Source organism: Branchiostoma floridae, chromosome 14 (assembly GCF_000003815.2).
Source record: "Branchiostoma floridae strain S238N-H82 chromosome 14, Bfl_VNyyK, whole genome shotgun sequence".
In the NCBI taxonomy this organism is placed as follows: domain Eukaryota; kingdom Metazoa; phylum Chordata; class Leptocardii; order Amphioxiformes; family Branchiostomatidae; genus Branchiostoma; species Branchiostoma floridae.
Window position 1 is genome coordinate 16,335,503 of NC_049992.1, and position 19,799 is coordinate 16,355,301.

General features: G+C 42.8%; 1 protein-coding gene across 4 annotated transcripts in view; it reads left to right on the top strand.

Moving 5' to 3' along the window:
- The first annotated feature begins 611 nt into the window (after nt 1-611).
- Nucleotides 612-19,799, top strand: part of LOC118430628 — a 22,565-nt gene continuing 3,377 nt past the window's right edge. Inside the window, exons 1-7 of one of the 4 annotated variants that reach the window (XM_035841609.1) lie at nt 616-1,228; nt 11,901-12,324; nt 15,398-15,439; nt 16,546-16,587; nt 17,489-17,626; nt 18,566-18,595; nt 19,605-19,661. In XM_035841609.1, coding sequence (XP_035697502.1) covers nt 1,076-1,228; nt 11,901-12,324; nt 15,398-15,439; nt 16,546-16,587; nt 17,489-17,626; nt 18,566-18,595; nt 19,605-19,661 — 886 coding nt within the window. In that variant the 5' untranslated portion in view covers nt 616-1,075. Of the gene's footprint in view, nt 1,229-11,900; nt 12,325-15,397; nt 15,440-16,545; nt 16,588-17,488; nt 17,627-18,565; nt 18,596-19,604; nt 19,662-19,799 lie in introns of all 4 variants that reach the window. The other 3 variants (XM_035841607.1, XM_035841610.1, XM_035841608.1) reach the window with 3 other exon arrangements.

Here is a 19,799-nt window from a genome sequence, read left to right on the forward strand (position 1 = left end):
CTATATTCATCTATATATCACTTTTTATACGAAATGACGTTGCCTTAGGAACGCCTAACTGAAAGAATTACTGCAATAATATTTAGAACTGCTAGTCAGCGCTTTTTGGCCCTTAAAAGTTCGTGCACGTAACAGTTGTATAGGAGCCTCATATTCTAGATTTCAGGATGCCTTTCCATAAATCATTGCGTACACATAGAATGGTATTTGAAACCACGCGAGTGTTACTTCTTTGATGAAATATAATAGGATAGGTACTTCCCCGTACTTAAAAAAGAAATAATTATGATAATAATAACATACATTACAACTCCGAACTAGCGAACTACCCACTTTCGCGGCCACAGTCATTCTTTAGTAAGACATGCAGCCACATAGTTCACGGAAAGAACTTGTTCAGCCTGGCCCCCTCTGTTGAAAGAATCGGCTGCCAGAAAATGGGCGAATGTATGCTCATTATGACTCTTGTCTCATGGCAAGCGGGTCAGATAGAGCGAGCCAACTTTAGCGCCCACAGAAGTTTCGACTTGTCGTTTGACGCACGAGCCGTTGATAAAAAAGGCGCCTGGATTAACCCTTTCTCGTCTATCAGTGCCGTAAAGGGATAATTTTGTCCCGCTTGTTTCGTTGCTATGGTAACGAGGTCGAAGTTCTGCGGTCCCCTATCTGGACGCGCGAGGAACACCCAGGCAAATAGCGGACACGTGTTTGAGTAGCTCACATGACACAGAAGCCTGGCCGTGTGAGCTTATTGGAGAGGACACGGCACGGGAGACTGGCCGTGACGGGCGGCCGAACCGCGGAGACTTTCCGACTGTCTTACCGCGGACGTCCGCCGGGATTAAAACGGCACGAGTCGCCAACAAGCGGGACGGATAGCCGGACAAGCAGACCGGACCACAGGCACGCGGAGCCGGCTGTTCGTCTGTATTGTCCGCCGCTCTACGGGCTCCTAGGAACTGGGTCATGTTGGCCGGCTCGACCCACCGTCAGCGAAACACTCCAACTTTAGCGCCTTATCTCAAGTACTTTGGAGTGTCCGTGTAGCTTGTGGGGACCGCGAATTCCTTCAGGGATGCCCGCAGTAATGCAGACTCTGCGGCCCCGGGGCCAGAGGATGGTCTTCCCTACCCACAGAGTTCTTCTGTTCCTGCTAGGATTTCTCATGGTCATGTCCACGATTTCTGCACAACACAGGAGAAGGCCGGACAGCCAGGCTAGGAAAGAGGTAACGTTTTAATGCACCTGTCGGTGTTATGACTTGGGGATTGGGTGGCCACAGGGTTTTCGTGACAACTGTACAGATGATACATGATAACTACATATTATGACACAGATGACTGAGAATAGTTTATTAGTTATCATGGTAAGCCTATTTCCAAACTGAAGCACGGACACTGGACGATAGTATACTGTATAGCATATCATATGTCCATATGTGTCTGTCATTGCCGGTCCAGCTCAAGTCAGGCACCGTCATATTCAATGGATAGCTCTGCTCTACTATTAAGTAATTAACCCTTACGCTTATATACTCTCCGCAGACTCTCCGTTTATATTACTAGCGTATTGATATCCACTAAAATATCTACAGCGGAACTGCTGCGGAAGTAAAAATGTAGTCTGGTAACCTTACCATAGGGAACTCACTGCTATCTCCACGGTGCTGGGAGTGTAACCCTCCCGCCCAGTTCATTAACGCACCCCGGTTAATTTTTACGTGGTTTGGGTTAGGTTACATCGCTCCTCTGGCGGCATATAAAACTCAAAAGACTGGCTATTAATAAAAAAGACAGGCTGGCAGAAACTGACCGATGCTAATAGCAGAATGGGCTGGGTAAAACGCAGAATATTACAGGACCAGATTAGGTACAACCCACAGGACAACCATATGCAGGACAACAGTAACCATATATTTTGTGGTCACAATAAAATGTCAATCACCCAACGTGACCCCATCATGAGGCTCAGTACGCGGTAATGAAGTCCAATGGAGACAAATTAGAGAGGCGCCCTTCTCAGTACAAACACCACCGTTTGGGTCAATATCCGGCCACAAACTGTGGACAGTTGGGATTGTTCTAGAGTAGAAATTTGACTCTAAGTCTGATCGCCTAACATCTTGGGCATACTGTATTTCCGTCTATTACGGATTTACGGAGAGGACAGAAGAGACTCGGGAGCTATGATACGGCTGGATAGCAGGCTAGATTTATAGATTTTTTTGTAGGGAAAGGGTTTATTAACAACGATTCAGAACAAGGTGAACCGAAGCCAAGCAAAATATTTCGTCGGAATGAAAGTTTGGTAACTTTGGGCTAGTTGTTGTGCGTCTTTACTTTTAGCTATAGCTGGCTGTACTCTTTTCAACATTCGCACTACACTAGTGTCGAAATCGTAACGTCTACATCAGTCGACCAGAAACGAACCGCACCCTACATCTGCTTGAATCTTACACACAAACACACAAACATGGGCCTGGGCTCTGCCTGTTGTTGTTCTTTCTCACCCGTTTGACATCGGTGGGTGTTGTTTGACAGGATGACAGACGACACTGCTCGCCAATCTGTCCTTCTCCTAAAGGAGTACTGATCTCTTAACACGCGAAAACAAACAAACATCGCAGATTTCTAGTGGAGATATCATTCAATACATGCTGACCTCTGAACATTGTCCCGAATGTATGATGACAGTTGTTTCTTTAAAATTAACGTTTTTGTGGCACCACTTTCTTAACTTAGCTTGCACACCCTTCGAATTCGGTACAAGGTCCACTTTTTAGAGACGTTTTAGAGATCCACTTGACATGAAAGACGTTTAGTTTTATCTGTGAGGAAGATCACAAGGAAGGCGCTAAGAATGTGTTTCCTCTATCCAGATCGAATGACATTCGCGGTCCATCCTCCATTCCTTAATTCCCTCCTGTGGTAAAGATGGGGGCTGGCATTAGTACTTGCAAGAAGCACGGAACACTAAAGTAAGATTTGCACGTCCCAATCTGTGACATCTGTGTGAATAGCCGGTTAGGTTTACCTTCCTTGAGCTAATATTTAGCAGTGCTTGACGTGACTATGTCACCATGTGCCTCCTATTTAAAACACTCTTCCATCATTTTACAAGGGTCGATGGGTTATCTGTCCCACAAGGCAAAACAAAAAGGAAGCTAATCTAAGTCATCTAAACCATTAGAGACTTGCCTCCCAAAGCTGTGATTGCGTTCAGCCGAAAATGTAATACGTAAGCAGGGCGTTATCAGTAGGAAGTTTGGAAAATAGCGGAGGATGTTTGGAACGTTTGCCATGAGTGAAATGGCCTAAAATTAGTACATCTCGCCTATACTATTCTTATCTGTAAATCATAGATCATTTTATATGATTATACAAACTACCAGGCTAGACTGGATATAAGTAGAGGCAGTACTAGTAGTTCACTTCATTAGCTAGCTATCCGCAATTATCCACCATAGCCTTTAGTCTTTACCGCAACATTCAGTTAATATGATGATATGACAGCATATTCTAGCGTGGAGCATGAGAACGTAAGAATTTCACGAATATTGAGAATTTTGCAGCTTTATTGTGCCCCTGAAATGTGGACTATTCTGTTATAGACCCTACAGCTGGGCACGTTATCCTTAAAGTCTCTATTAGACTCCGGCCTGGTCGAATATATTATAGGGGACTTCGGCCAAGTTACGAATAAAAGTCTAGTAGGAGTTGATTGGTCTAGTCAAGGAGGTTAAAAAACCTCCTTGGTGTGAACTGACCGGTCGGTGGATAGACTGCAAAAGACTAAAATCTCATGGCAAATTATTTGTCCCTATTTGGCCAAATTCTTCTCTTTTTCACCCAGCTGACGTGTCTGCGTGGAGACTTCCATCCTTGATACACCGCCGTTCGGTTATATATAGTTGTGGTGCCATTCCAACCACGCTGGGGGCACGCCTCCTACACATTCATGTCACCGTGGGTCGTATTGACGGGCGAAAATACGGGGCAACCTTCACTCAACACTGTATTTCAGTCTGGGGATACGACGTTATTAACGACTTAATGTAGGTAACATCACATAAATATGCGTTCTGCTGCTGCACATGACCAAGTGTAGAAGACGAGGTACCCTTTGAGCCATCAAATGGGCACTTCCATCATGTCTAAGTCGATGTTGGGAAGAAAATTTTAACGTGTACTGACAGTAAATGGTAACGTTTTCTGGTATGTTTTGTTTTTGACAGGCGAAGAGTAAGAAAACATCAGAGTAAAAAACGATATAGCTTCTTACCCATCTGCTTGAAGAATACACTTACTCACTCACTTACTCACGAGACACACTCACTCACTCACTCACTCACTCACTCACTCACTCACTCACTCACTCACTCACTCACTCACTCACTCACTCACTCACTCACTCACTCACTCACTCACTCACTCACTCACTCGAGCTAGCTTGGAACCACCCTGCAGGCTGACAAGTAAGATGTCATACAGCGTGTCACAGAAAACCCCAGCTTTCACCGCCAGTCACGATTCATGGACAACCTATATAGCATTACGTCATCGCGTTCCCTCAGGTGCGCCCCTCACAAATGTCGTCTGCCCTGACCTAGACCGAAGACAAACACGGCGGGAGTCCTGAGTGGGTGTGAAGGGGACCCTGGCTTCGAGGGCACACCTCGTCCTTAACAACAGACAAATGGGGAAACAAACAATTACAATTTTGACACGGTGTTACAAATCAGGAGAACAGCTAGACATGTTAAACGTAATTAACAAGAGTCGTTCCCGTGTCGTTTTGACATATTTGTTTCAAACATACAACGTCCCTTCATCATTGAAATATCAAGAGAAACTTGATATTTCATCTGTCGCTGTGTGCACGTACGTACTGGTAATCTCCAAGCAAATTCCTCCGGTGGCTTAAAACAGTAACATAAGCTGGGGAAGGACTTCAGCCGGCAGAGGGAAAAATTTGCCACCGGACTTGTCATTGCCGCAGTATTGTGAGATCTTGTGATATTCAGAACTACCTGTATTTGTATTGGAATGCAACAGTTATAGATAGTAACGCATCGTGGACTTGTAACGTTACATGTACATTCTACTCCACCGTAATGCTTTTTGACCTCGCCATGTTAAACGTTATTAACAAGAGCCTTTCCCGTGTTGTTTTGACATATTTGTTTCAAACATACGACGTCCCTTCATTAAATATCGAGAGAAACTTAATATTTCATTTGTCGCTGTGTGCACGTACGTACTGGGACTTGTCATTGCCTATTGTGAGATCTTGTGATATTCAGAACTACCTGTATTTGTATTGGCATGCAACGGTTATAAGTAGCAACGCATCAGCGGACTTGTACATGTACATTCTCCTCCACCGTGATCCACCTATAAGTAATGCTTTTAGACCACGCGTACGCCACCTCTCTATTACGCACTAATGAATATGGACAAATGGGCTTATCTAGTACAGACAGTTAATCTGGTAAATATTAGGATGTGGGCCTAGCGGTCGCCTCCAGTGTCAAACGGATTTAGTAAGATAGTAACGTTACTCCCTAGAAATGTTTTCGGCCTGTGCCTAGGTGCTGCAGCAGAACTTCCAGCTTTTTTATCATTTGTCCAGGACATGCTACGAGGGGCGTGCAATAAGTAATGGTCCTGACCCACTTCCAGTTGTCTGATCTAAATGAAATTTTGTATGTGTAATAATTCATATCTCTATGGGTTATGTTGCAAAAGACAGCTCTGAACTAATTGTGGTTTCTGATTTACTGGTGTTTGAACTTAGTCAGGTGCGAAATGGACCAGGTGTGAAATGGAACCAGTTGAGTGTCGCGCAGTGATCCGGTTTTTGTATTTGAAAGGACGCACACCAAAGAAGACTTTTGATGAAATAAATGAAACTTATGGTGATGATGCCCCATCATATGACCTTGTAAAACGCTGGCATCCTGAATTCAAACGTGGCTGGAAGTCTGTGGAAACAGCTCCCAGACCTGGTCGTCCCTCTTGTGCCATTGATGAGGCATCAGTTGGAGGACCAACCTGGGGTGTCCTACAAAATCGGTGTCCAGAGCTGCATCAAACGATGGGAGAAATGCATAACTCTGGGTGATTCCTATGAAGAGAAAGACTAATAACTGTGCCAAGTTTCATTAATCTCCTGCTATGGGAAATGGGTCAGGACCATATTCTTAGTGGCAGATAGATTTTATGTCAGGACAAATTGATGTACGTTTGTGCCCCTTAGTTTGCCTTTTTATTGCCGGTTTATTTTAGATTTGTGGAAGTGTAATTAAGTTTTTATGGCCCTCAGCCAAAACAACCACCAAGACGTAGAGACGCATTGTTCTGACGGCATGTAATACATACTCAAGTCCTAATCTTTATAAATCTTTCATTTTGGATTGTTAGGAATGGAATGACAAGATTTATTTTTTCAGTAAATGAATATATGGTCTACTCTAATGCACGGGTAAAAATTTCAACCTGTCGTCCATAGCCTGTCGAAAAATGTGGTCTCTATGTTAAATAACTTACGTCCTTTCTGGGGTCAAGACAGGCTAAAACGACACTATGTTTGGACGAAGGGTTATCTAGAATTGTCACGTTGCCAGTTTTGGGTCGCAAATAAAGCTTTGACAGGGCAGAGGGCAGATAAGAGCGGGGCTGACGGCCATGGGGAAGGCTTATTGCTGATCAGTGCTGTCTTCTGGACACGAAGTTTCGACCTAACACCTGAACTAAACATAGAGGAAAATTGACCTCTACTGTCACTTAAGCCACAGATGTATCTATTGCTTATCACAGAAACTAACACTTCCCCAATGCCCAGGAAATTTAGTACTTTAAGTAGGTTAAGACGAGAAGCACATTTTTGTATTTTATTGAAAATGGCAACAACATCCGATTACACTGGGTCAACCTAGGTGGCTTGCGCTGGTGACATTCTTTTTGCTTTGATGTTACGTACCGTTACCTTAAATGATTCGCATCCACCAAGCTATTTGGAAGCTCTAGTCCAAACATTCTGGTTAACAAAAGATTGTTTTAGTGGCAATGGCTTTTCTAGATCAGTCCGCCACCATCCTAGAGTTTGGACTTCAACTCGAAGAAAAAAACACGTACAATCTACCACGTATCCAGGTCAACTGTCGGACCTGATAGAATTTTTTGGCCCGAAAAGAGAAGCACCTGGGCGACCAGACGATCACCTCGTTCACCGGGTCATTTCCGTCGACCATTAATCCCCGTTGCCATGGCAACCCGTCAGGAGTGCCTCTGTCGTCCCAGAGGAGCGGACAAGACCGGTCCTTTATCCGCCCGGCCTTCTGTTCAAGACGCTGCTTGTGTAGGTGGAACGTCTTTGTTCGCTGACATTTACTTTCGCGGACTGCCGAGTGACAGAATGAAGGGGGAGTGGGGGGTAGGGGCGATTTATCGGGGAGGTAGCAGACGGCAACAAGAGTCCGTAGGACACAAACCTCAGTGAAGTACTGGTGTTTGCAGTGTGGGCTAAGCTGTAGGTGTTTGGTACCGACTCTACCATGAATATCAGTTTCTTTTCAACCTATTTTCCATTTATTAGCAGGTACCAGTAACATAATAATCCACAATGAGTCTAGCCTATCCTCTTCTTGGAGAGTAGTACAATATAAAGTATATTGGAAGTCTGTATCCTGCAACCTTGATTGGAAAGCTATTTGGGAGTCTCAGACATGTTTTATTAGATACAACAAGCTGCGCGAATTTAATTTCAAACTACTGCATAAAATATTACCATGTAAATACTTGCTAAGCAAGTGGAAAATAAGAGATTTGTCTGGAAATGTATACCGTCCATTATGTGATATTTGCAATAAGCTGGAAAACTATGAACACATGTTTGTAGAATGTATTAGACTAAGGAACTTCTGGGATAGATTAAATATCACTGAGGATAATCAATCAGTCAATGATGTATTGTTGGAATGTAACAAATGTAATATTACTCTGCTGACAATCGCCAAGTACTCTATATTTGTGTCTTGGCTAAGATGGAAGGATGACGCTAGAAAATTACTACAAGACGATGTATACAATACTTTTTTGTTCTTCTGTTCCTTGTACATAGAATAAAGTGCCGTGGCGGACAAGGAAAAGTTAAAAAAAAAAAAAAAACAATATAAAGTACCTCCATCGGAGGTGACCCTTCTTCGTTCCGTGAGGTTAACTAGCCCTACAGAAGATGTGCTTTTTTAGCGTTACTCAAGGGTGAGAGTTAGAAGGGATGGACTGAAACTTTGTCTCTATCAGACGCCTCGACACACTAAAGAAAATATAGAAATTGGCTTTCTGGTATGTTTACAGCACCTTTGAGTACCAGACAACCCTTGGCGACTTAAGCAATGTGAAGTCCTTCGCTGTCGTGTCGACCCCATAACCACCAATAACGAAATGTCCCCTGACGTCCCCCAAAGTTTTAAAACGTCGGTGGAATGAAAGCCGTGCCACTGGCATGACATCTGCCCACTTTATTTGTCATTCTGTTACTTCGTGGGAAACAGTTGCTTCTTAAGCCGAATTTTACGATTTCACCAAATTCCACAGTTCAAGTACAGCTCTTTTTACGATTTCATCAAAGTCCACCGTAACAGGCCTCGAGGAGTCACTGCTCTGGTGGGACTATCCTTAGGACCAGGCTGTGTTCTAGCTGCTTGGAATTGGGGAACACAGCTAGCCTCTACCAGGCTCCACAGGTCGCTGGACAAATAGTAGAAATTGGTCAAATCACGACAGAGGAGATAAGTGGCCAAGGAGTACAGTTTGCGTGTTTTCTGTATAATTTGGCCGATTTCTACTATTTTTCCAGCGTCCTGTGGAGCCTGGTAGAGACTAGAACACAGCCTAAGTCGTTGAAAATACTCATGATAAACCTTTTAAATAGAGTCTCCAACGAACAATTTCATGGAGAAGATGAGATACCAAAACCGTAAGTTCTTCTGCAATACCAAAGAAAGCCGCTAGGAGGGGGGGGGGTCGAAATCTAATCCAACCATATTCCAAATTAAATGACAATCCGTCCAGAGCTTTTTTAGGTATGCTGTTCAATTAACAACATAACGTTACAAACAAAAATATATAGCTTTTATAGCGTTACGTACAAACGATACCAAAAACATAACATTTTTGGCAAAGATAATAAATGGGTTGGATCTAGCACGTCTGAATGGTGACCATGAATAGAAATCATCCATGAAGACATCTCGCAAGGCTCTCTACATGTCCCCCTACAGAAAGTGGTACTGGTCTGGCTTTTCTATCACACATATAAAGGGTGAAATATGGACGTCCCCTGTAATGAATGAATGAATGAAAGACCTTTATTGTACATTCATGCCTCGACGGGCTAGGTACAGGTCACTGATAACAGACATGACTGATAACATACATAACAAACATATGCAAAAACAACAAGATACAATTAACTAGCTGAAGGTACTAAGCTAACAGGATGGTCGACATCTTCTCGCTTCTTTGTACAGGTGTAGATATAGGAACAGATAATGTTTGATATACAGGGTTTGTCTAGGCGCATCAAAAATAGAAATTTATCTGTTGCATTAAGGTGTTCAAAATATGGGAACTCTTTTCTTATATATTCATAAAGCACAATCCGTTCATTATGGTACAGTTTACAGTGTAAAATAAAATGCTGTTCATCTTCTACTTGTTGCAAATCACAAAATTGGCAGACTCTATGCTGCAGAGGGGTGCGGTTGTGCCTTCCAGTTTCGATATGTAACTTGTGGCAACTAATCCGGAGTTTAGTGACAGCCACTCTGTGTTGTATGTTTTTCACCATCAGATATTCTTCTTCTTTATAAATAGTCTTGAATAATCTATAGGTTCGTAATTTGTTACCGAAAGATTTGTCCCGGTTGTCATGTATGCTGCAGAAGTCCTCCAGGGCGGCGTCCTAGTGATCGATCTTGCGCAGAACATTGTGGTACCAGGTCAGGGACGTCACACATGGACTGGAGAGGAATGTAGAACACCGGTGCTCAAACATTGATGGACAGCCACTCCTTCTGGAGAATGGAAAGTCTGCAGATGTAACGCTAGTTCACCTTTATACGCCGGGTAACCTTTATCCGTTGTGTTTGAGAACAGGGTAAGTACTACGTAGGGATATCAAGTCGACTTACAATGCATGGTTTCAAATTGTACATATTTTGCAAGTATTGCAGTTTGAAGCCTCTGTCCGTCGACTCGGTATGCCTAAATAAAATGTTTTTAAAAGCAACGGATATAGGTTACCCTGCGGATAAAGGTGAACTAGCGTTAGCGTCGTTTGTTGCCGGGCTTTCCTCACCTTTCTCCTCGCCTCAACAGCAGCTACCCTAGCTATCAAACATTATAAACAATATATGAGGGGGCAGCTGACAAAGCCAGGAGTCTGTCTCTTAATTGTGAGAAACACACGTGAACTACTTTCATCCGTGAACGTTTCTTCACAGGGCATCGTGTTTCCTCAAAGACACCGACATTTGAGGGGTTCAAGTTTGTGTATACTGTAAGTATGTGACAAGAGGGCGGCGAGAATTGACCTCGACACTTCCCGTTTGATGTCCTTTCTTCCACTTGGGAGGGAAGCAGGCCTCTCCTCCCATTAGTGCGTAAGTGAGCCATACTCGAAGTCTTGTCTTGACGAAAGGCTGACACCTCCAGGTCAAAGACAGGCTTCACGTCCCCCGGTGGAATTTAGATGTTAGCCGCCTCAAAGACCCAGACATTATGGACTTAGGTGGGAAGCGATTTAAGGTGGTATCTCACTGCACTCGGGGCACCGGTGCGGTACTGCGGGGTTCGTAGATGACTCAACGAATTTCAGAAATAAAGAACGAATTTTCTTAAGTTGTGTGTACTTTGTTGTCTTCTATGTCATACTTATACGCATTGCGCAATACCTAGATGATAAAAAAAAATCGTCGAAAATAACAAAACAGTGGCACAATGAACGAACCCCGCAGTGCCGCACCGGTGCTCCAAGTTCAGTGAGATACCACCTTAAATCGCTTCCCACCTACGTCCATAATGCCTGGGTCTTTGAGGCGTCTAACATCTAAATTCCACCGGTGCACCGGGGGTGCCACCTTTACATTGGCTGTGTGTTCAAAGACTTGGAAGAATGGGGCCAGACTTTGAAGAATAGAGCCAGAAATACCATGGAAAACCCTTTACAACTTCGTGTATGGGTGCCAAGACAGATTCATCACTTGCCACCTGTCAGCACGCCAACAATGGGCTGAAAGTCAAGTTTAAATGGAGCGTGGAACTTCCGGAGTCCCTTCTCTATCGCCGAGGAGACGTGACGACGACCACGTGCTGGGCCCTTTTTTTCGGGTCGCTCGTTTTCCCCCAGACTTGTGTTTCGCCGTCTTATTTTTCAGAAGACCATAGAAGTCTCTTTCAGAACCCACGGGGCCTTGCTCATTCGTTCTGTGGAGTCTGTATAATAGAGACTAGTTGTTCGCTTAGGAAAGGAGGGATGATAACTTGTTTCATACATGAACGATGTGATCGAAGTCAGTGGCTCGTTGAGGTGTGATGAACACATAATAAACGTTAAGAGGAATTGAAATGTAAATTGGAGATGAGAGGGGTCAGAAGACTGCTGTGAGATGTTACCAGACTGATAAATTACTGGTACATGTATATGATTGTGGGTATCACAGGGAAGAAAACATATTGCTGTAGAGTATGTATATCTTTAAGGCTTTCTTTATTAAACAGAACCCGTGTTATGATCTGAACCTAGATATGACACCGAAGAAAGGTAGTGAACGTGAGGCTACTAAACCAGGCTCAGCCATTATCAACGGTTTAACCTTTTTATATCGTTGATTGCAGGTCAGACCCCGTGAAGAGCATAGACCAACGCACAGCCAAGAGTCCCATCCGCACACGGGCCGTCCTCAGCATAGAAGGGTTAAACCTAACCGAGCCTTCCTCCGTGTGGAGCCAGAGTCCCAGAGACACAGACTGCTCAATCGGAAAGCCTTCTATCCAGACGACGACCGCTTTCCCGCCCCAGAGAGCCATCGGAAGGCCGTAGACGGGCCGACGAGGAAGGTGACGGGAGATGGCCGGGGAGAACCGCTGGAAGTGGGCGGGGACGAGTACCGCTGTCCGCCGCCGCTGACAGTGAACAAGCTCCGGAGGCGGGTGTGTCAGCAGACCAAGTGCGTGTCTGACTCGACGTGCGGCGCGGAGAGAAGATGCTGTTTTAACGGCTGTGTGTTCACCTGTTTGGACGCCGTGCCGCCTCCAGCAGGTAAGGCCTATGTCACATTTTCATACTCTCCAAGCAGAGGTTAGGCTCCGACACAGCAAAAAAAAATAATAAACTAGAAAGGCCGACATTTGCTTGGGTGCAAATACAGCATATTTCAGCCATACCCATTCCCACGCAACATTGGACTGTTCCAAGTCACCCCTGCGCAAAAATGCAATATTTTAACTGTAAGTTATCCCCAAAAGAGAACTAATATTGTGAATTGATTCCAGGTCAAAACAGAGCTTGCCCAATATGCCCCGGGCCCATATGGAAGAATATAATCTTCCACAGGAGCGCCTATGCATAACTGATTGGTTTTTAGAATTGCGGCAGCTCCTATTTTTCCGAGAGTGAAAAAAAACGCATCTTCCATTAAGATTTTCATCATGAAATTACATGACGCCATTCAACAATTTCCACTTCGATAACTAGGTCTAAATACCGTAATAATCTCCTTGTGATGTGGGTACATTTATCATTGCAGTGAACTTTTTTTTAAGCAAGTAGCTATAGGGCATACATTTTGATAATTGTCAAGCAGGTGCAGGTACTGTGTAGTAGGAGTGTTTTTTTTTTTTTTCAAGCTAAAAACTTCAATCTTCTTCTTGTTTTGTATGAGCCATTATAAACGGAGACGTCTCGAATTTTTACAAGAATTTTACCACTCTGTCGCTTCATTTCTTTTCTGAAAAATCCCAGGACCAACAAGTTAATTTGATTTGGCTTTATCTGTATAACGTTATTTCATTTTCCTTCGAATTCTTTGTTAAGTATATGCCCCTGCATACCACTGTTAAATTGTTTTACTTTGTATGCAATCCGCTGAGCCATCGGACGTAACATCCATTGGCATAATACCGGTCGGTTTACTGCAATTTCTCAAGCAATGCTAATTTGGCAAATGATCAACGCATCATTTTCTCCAGTTACATGTTGCTGTTACAGCTTACCTTTGCCACTTCTTCTGTGTAAATTATTTTGTCTCTCTGGTCCTGCTAAAAACATAATATCGTAATTGGAACACACCGCGGAATTGCACGGAGAACGGGCGCGTGGTTGGAAGGGGGTGCACTATACCGGTCGAACGAAACACGGCACAATTAACTGCCGCTATGTACCTTTATTCATCCTCTGTTGTTCCTTTCTTTCCTGTTAGTAGTTGCACAAAACAAAAATCTGCATGAGCATACAAAAAGTCATGAGAAAATGGGCGTATACTGACAAGAATTTTCATTTAATTTTGGTCCGTCACAACCGCTATGACGTAAAACTTTACAGCTGGCCGTAGCATTAAAAATGGCGGGAAAATGGCGGCGTACGTTCAATTTGACCCATTCAGCCGTAGATCCGGGCTATTATGCAACGGTTCCTCACACTTTTATACGAGTTGTAGGTCACCAAAAGAAATTCAAGATTGCTGTTGAGTCATGCTCGTCTTGTGCCGTGAGCACATGTGATTATTATCTACAAATCTGGCGATGAACGTGACAGTGTGTTTGTCCCACGACGAGCTCGCCTGCCCCGAAAATGACCTGAAAACTTTTGGCCTTGTTGTCTTCGAATGCATTGTTATCGATGCTTTGTAAATTATGTATTGGACACCTAGATGTCTGAAGTGTGCATACCTCAGAAATAACTATTGTTGCATGTGTAGATCTCTTTAAGTTCCACTATTTTTAATCGACCGGTATAAGGCTTATGACCGGTATTATGCCAATGCATGTTAATCTTGTCTGAGTGTTATAATTTCCTGCTCGTAGCGTGCGAGACCTGGAGGATAGGTGTTTCTACCTTGTTCGTGGGTTTCTTTTCGGAGGTCAGTGGTGATACTCTGGTACTGAGAGTGTTTTATTGGGCTCAAACTCTGGCAGTTTAAAGTTACTTACAATTTTAATGTACAAAGCTTACGTCAAAAAAGAACAACAACAATACTAGAAGTACCTACATTTGTTCGGGAAAAATACATCCATTCTCGCCACTGTCAAACTTACGTATCAAAACTAAACGCAAACTGTCCAATTTTCCCTGTCCAAATCTGCCGAAAATGATTGATAGTGCCATGCGGAATGTTGGTAAAGTCATCGCCACTAACGTTCAATGCACGCGTACCGTCCGCTACCGCTCAAATGACCCTGTCTGAACTCCAAATCCTCGCAAACTACAATTTCAAACCGGGCACAGGGCACCATATGGCAACTGTAAGGCTGTAATGTGCATCTGTTTGTGTATATACGGGATTGCAAGGCCCCGCTTATGAATATTAACTAGCATTCGCCTTTCTCGTCGCTGATTGGCTGGCGTCCATAAAGTAATTAACTCTCGCTCTCCCCAGACCGCTGGCACCTGGCACGTGTGGGCTCTGGGGTCACTGGAGTTCACGGGAGAAGACCGAAAGAAAACCAATTTCCCCTCAGAAAAGTGCAGAAATTAATAATTTGAAATTGGTTTATACCAAAAATTTTACTTGGATCATTTTACCAACTATCTAATGCCTATCTACACCAAATCTAAGGTCATTCCATTGTAATTCAAGGGAACAGGGGGCCACAATATACAGTTTTGGTCAAAACATGACCTTTAAACTTCAATAAAATCATTTTAGAGGCAGATATGAATAAAATCAGAAAAACACACATTGGTATTGACCCACTCTACCTTTGTGCTAAATTTCAGGTCATTCGGTCACGGAACGACGGAGATGAATCGCTTTGAAGATTTGACAGGAGAAAGAAAGAAAGAAAGAAACATTACGAATACAATATATTTCACCATACCATATATGGTATGGCTGAAATATAAAAATGACAAAATAGAAAGCCTGATAAAAACGACTAAAAAACGTTGAAAAAACAGCCGGAGCCTAACCTCTGCTTGGAGAGTAACATTTTAAAACCGGGGCCCGTCCGGGCAGCTTTTGGGAGCGAAAAGTATAGTATAAACAATACAAAACTACATAAGACGAATAGTCGCGGGTAATATTTGTGTATAGTCTTACATATACATTTCCATTTTTTAAATCAATACATTTTACTTTACCCTAACCGGACGTTTATACTTCTTTTCACCCCAGTGTTGGACTGGCTCGAACAGCCGAGTCCGCAGAGGAGCGCAGGTAAGATTTTCAAAAATCTGTACTAGCTACAGCGCCTCTTCGTAATTTGCTGTAGTCAAATCGAAGCGAGGAGAATAAATTGACCGAACCGTATGAAAATTTAATACCTGACGCGGGGCCGGGGACTCGGTTCTTTGCTAGAAAAACTCCAGTCGGGGTAAGATGAATATTCCCAGCTTGCCTCATTATAGGCAGCCTTGGGGTGGTCAACATAACATCCGCCGAGGTCGTGTGAGGACTGTGTATGTTTCAGACCACCTGATGTGTTCTCATGCCCGCTGCACGACCTCAGGTCTTGTTATGACTCTTATAAAAACACCTCAGACAGTCACACGGTGATGCCATACTGCAAAAGTGTGTTACCATTTAGAACCCGTGGTCACATATGACTTTGACTTTATTCAGATCCACTTTTAGCTAACAACATGACGCACCTGTCATTCTAGACCCTCGAGAGACACACGTGTAGGTAGGGTCCAGGGGTCTGTAGACTACAGATTCTGAGCTTTTTGAGGACAAGCAAGAATTTAACCGACTTTATAAGAGTTTTGAAAGTTTAAGATTTTTAAGTGATCTTGAAACTCAGTCTTTACCAACTACGTGATAGGTGCTGACGGATCTGAAATCCAAACTTCGACATTACTCTAGAAGTGAGGTCGCTAATCACTAGATCATCGTATGCTACACCTGTCTGAATAACGGGAAAAAACAACAGTCATATACTATCGACGACGTATTGAAAACAAACATCTCAAACAATTCGATCCTTCGGACCCTTGCAGTGCCTAGAGGGAGGCACGTTTCCTTGCTGATTCAGTAGCAGGGTACATTTTTGTAGGCCAGGGAGGGAAGCTAGTCGTTCCATTTTCAACGTGCGCGATGGACCTCGTCCAACACTGAACGGACTCTACTCCACTTCCGAAAAACGGATGCAGACCCAACCGAAATGTCCTTCCCAAGATTGAACCAAAGTTTCACAGTTGCCAACTATTTAAAGTGAAAGGCTGTCGCCAACTGAGCTGTATTTGACACCCGTCTCTATTAAAACAGTAAATATTCGGTAACTAGTGAATTTGTCTGATTTTCTCTGTCTCTCTTTGTTGCAGGTTATGCCTGGTTGGTGGCAGAGCCGGAAGAAGTTATGGGAGGCACGTAGATATACATGTCTTACCGCCTGCAGATTGGTATCTAGAATTAGTCATCATGCTGAATGGGCTCCCTTTGAAATGTACACAAAATCACATTGCGACACTTGCAGCAAACAGAGTGGGACAGGAACGTATTGTACGGTAATGAATGGTTACAATGGGGAGGGGGTTGCTTCAGAACTGAGACATAAAAGCAACTAAAGCATAAACATGAACGATACGTGAATTATGCAGAATTTGTATGGGGAGACCTACGAATGACTACTCTTCTTTCTTCATCATAGTTTCTTTTAGAATGTGATTCAATCTTTTCTTGTGTCCAGTTCGGGCTTTTCGTAGCCTGGGAACCATCCGGGTAGCAGTTCTTTCTATGTTCGCTTCTGCTACTCGTCTGGGGAACAGTATACCAGTATTCAAACGTCTAAACGTCAGGTGGAATAGCAGATAAACGGCTGTATATAGTGTATAATAAACGTCCGAATGAACTACTATCCGGATGGTACACTACGCTACCATACTGTGTCGACCTTTTAAATTCATGTTAGACTTTAGATGTCACTTTTTAATCTTCCTCAATAGTTCTGTTTTAGATTGAAATGAGATTTTATTACTGATGTATACATATATATATATATATATATGTGTGTGTGTAAATCCACACTTTTAAATTGTACAGCTGAGTGGGAATATTGTGACTATTATAATTTGATTAACGTACTTAGGCAGGGCCTTCCATTAAAATCTCTTGTGTACTTAGTACGAGGCAATTTAGTCTTAGGACTACGATCTTGTACATGACTTGTACATGTGTGTGTTTAATAAATAAACCAGTTCTCTCTCTCTCTCATGGTACCCAGGCTAGGCTTTTCGAGAATGTATAATCTCTCCATGATTTCCACAGTTGAGACCTGTAGCACGACTACGGCTTCTCCAAACGACCTGCCACTCGAGTGTCCTCACGGGTACGTCTGCCATATCACCAACCAGGGGGACCCCAACAGTGACATCCCTAATGCAGGCATCTGTATCAAGGGACAAGGTATAGGGGACGATTCTGTTCTTCCTTTCATTGTCATCTTCTGAAGTAAACTTGTAGAGCGTCCTCGTGTTCTTTTCTTCAGCCAATATTGTTGATCTTTGCAGATCTAGATTTTCAAGAACATCGCAACACTATACCGCCTGGGAAAGAAATTGTTAAAGGAAAAAATACATAGAAGGGCCCGAATTTCAGTGACGTTCGTACATTGAGTACGAAAATTGACATACCTAGTGCCTATGCTACTATCTGATAATAACATAAGACATCGTGCGGTTTACGTTAGCAAAATTTGCAGAAAGATGAGAAAGAAACCAACTTTCCGACCATAGCTAAGAAACAAGCGGTCAATGGAAACACTTTCTGTTTCCAAATTTGTGTTTCAGAAAGTTTTTTTTCGAAATGTCTCCGGAAGAAAAGCAGCCTCTGTTTGTTGTGTACTGTACTCGTAACGTTCTCACGTCCCTGTTGTTTGTGGCTTCTTCATGCTTATGTGGCTTTTGCGCCCCCAGATTCACGTAAACAAGCACCTAACGATGAACACACATAACGATAGAAAAACAATTCTGGTGTCGCCGTCTAGAATGTATCTGAAGGCACCTCACTTAAACAAATGCCAATTTTGTTTACTAGTCAGATGGATTGAATAAGGATATACAAAATCACTGATGACTTCTTCCGTCTTTTTCGTCTCTTAAACTCTATGTGTTCTTACCTTTCAAAGACTTTCATCTAGTGATGTGTAGTAAAGATGACTTAGCCCAAAGTAGATTGTAGCGTGTTCAGAATTGGTATGTTCTATAGAATGTAGAGTTAGTCTGGTGTTGCAGCAGTTTGTAAAGAAGTCGCAAGTTCGCTCCTGTAAACTACTATCGCACAGCCAGACTACTGGAAATTATTATGATTATGACTGTCATGTTAACGTTATTTCTGTTTGAATAGGAGAGGAGGAAGGAAGCGATTCTGAAAACGGTAAATTTCGACGAATTGTGTTGTGCGTGCCAGTAATCGCATGCCGACAAGTCCAAATTACTTTTAACACTTTTCATAACCTATTTCTCACTCAGAAGATTAATTCTTTAAATGCATAGCAACTTTGATTAATTTAGAATCTTTGCTCCGAACTCTTTAATCAATATCACTGAGAAAATGTAATAAAATCCAATAAAAGCACATCGTTCAGTTTATCTAACGTTACAATGAAGACATTTTGAGATCACTCTACTAGTATAGAAAACGTGAGGATCATATTTTTCACATCCCCAGTCATCTTGATCCAAGCTCCATGTGTTATACCCGTTCACTGCCCAAGCCTTAACGTCATCGGTAAATAAATTGCAAGCAACCAAGTTGAACGTTAACCCTATTCAAATTCTGCAATGAGATACATGCGTGGGTGCCATTGATGTGCAAAATTGTGACATTGAATGCAAATCTACCACAAATTTGGTGTATGCATTGTTAAAAGCTCTAGTGATTTTTGGAAAACTGATAACGCACTTGGACAGTGAAGGGTTAATAACACTCGGCTTCCTTATCTACTTTCCTTGTTGGTTTCTGTCTGTTTGTGTGTGATATTTTCTGTTTGTGATATAGTAGCCGAAAGGTAGAGTATCAGTAAAATTTACTCAGCATTGAGAGCTTTGCCATTAGCGAATTTTTCCACACAACTTTCTCACTGACTTTTGCTTAACAACCTGTTTGCCGTTCAAGTAATGAAACTTTGTCCAAGTAAGTTTTCCGAAGACCTGTAAGCCATTCTTTTGGATACGACTGCCTTTATCTGGATAGCAATACAAAGAATTGGTAATACCTAAATCGAAAAGAGAATTCTTATCTAAAAATATTAATCTTCACAGTACTATAATGCATACATAATGAAAGAGCATACGCACACATGAATCAATTTATTGCTTACCAATAAGAGGCATTAACTAGAGAAAGAGAAAATTTCTGTCTTGTCACTTTTTTCTCTACGCAGATGACGAAAGTCCTCGCCAGTTCCGCCTTAGGTCAGGTCCAACTGACGACGGGAAAGGTAAGGTCCACTATGTCTGGGTAACTTCAAGGCAGGATTAGAACAGTATGTTCGTGAACAGTCCACTACCTTGATAAAAGCTAAGAGGTCTTAGCCTGCCACCACCGAAAAGTAAGAAAACAGGTGATGCACAACGGA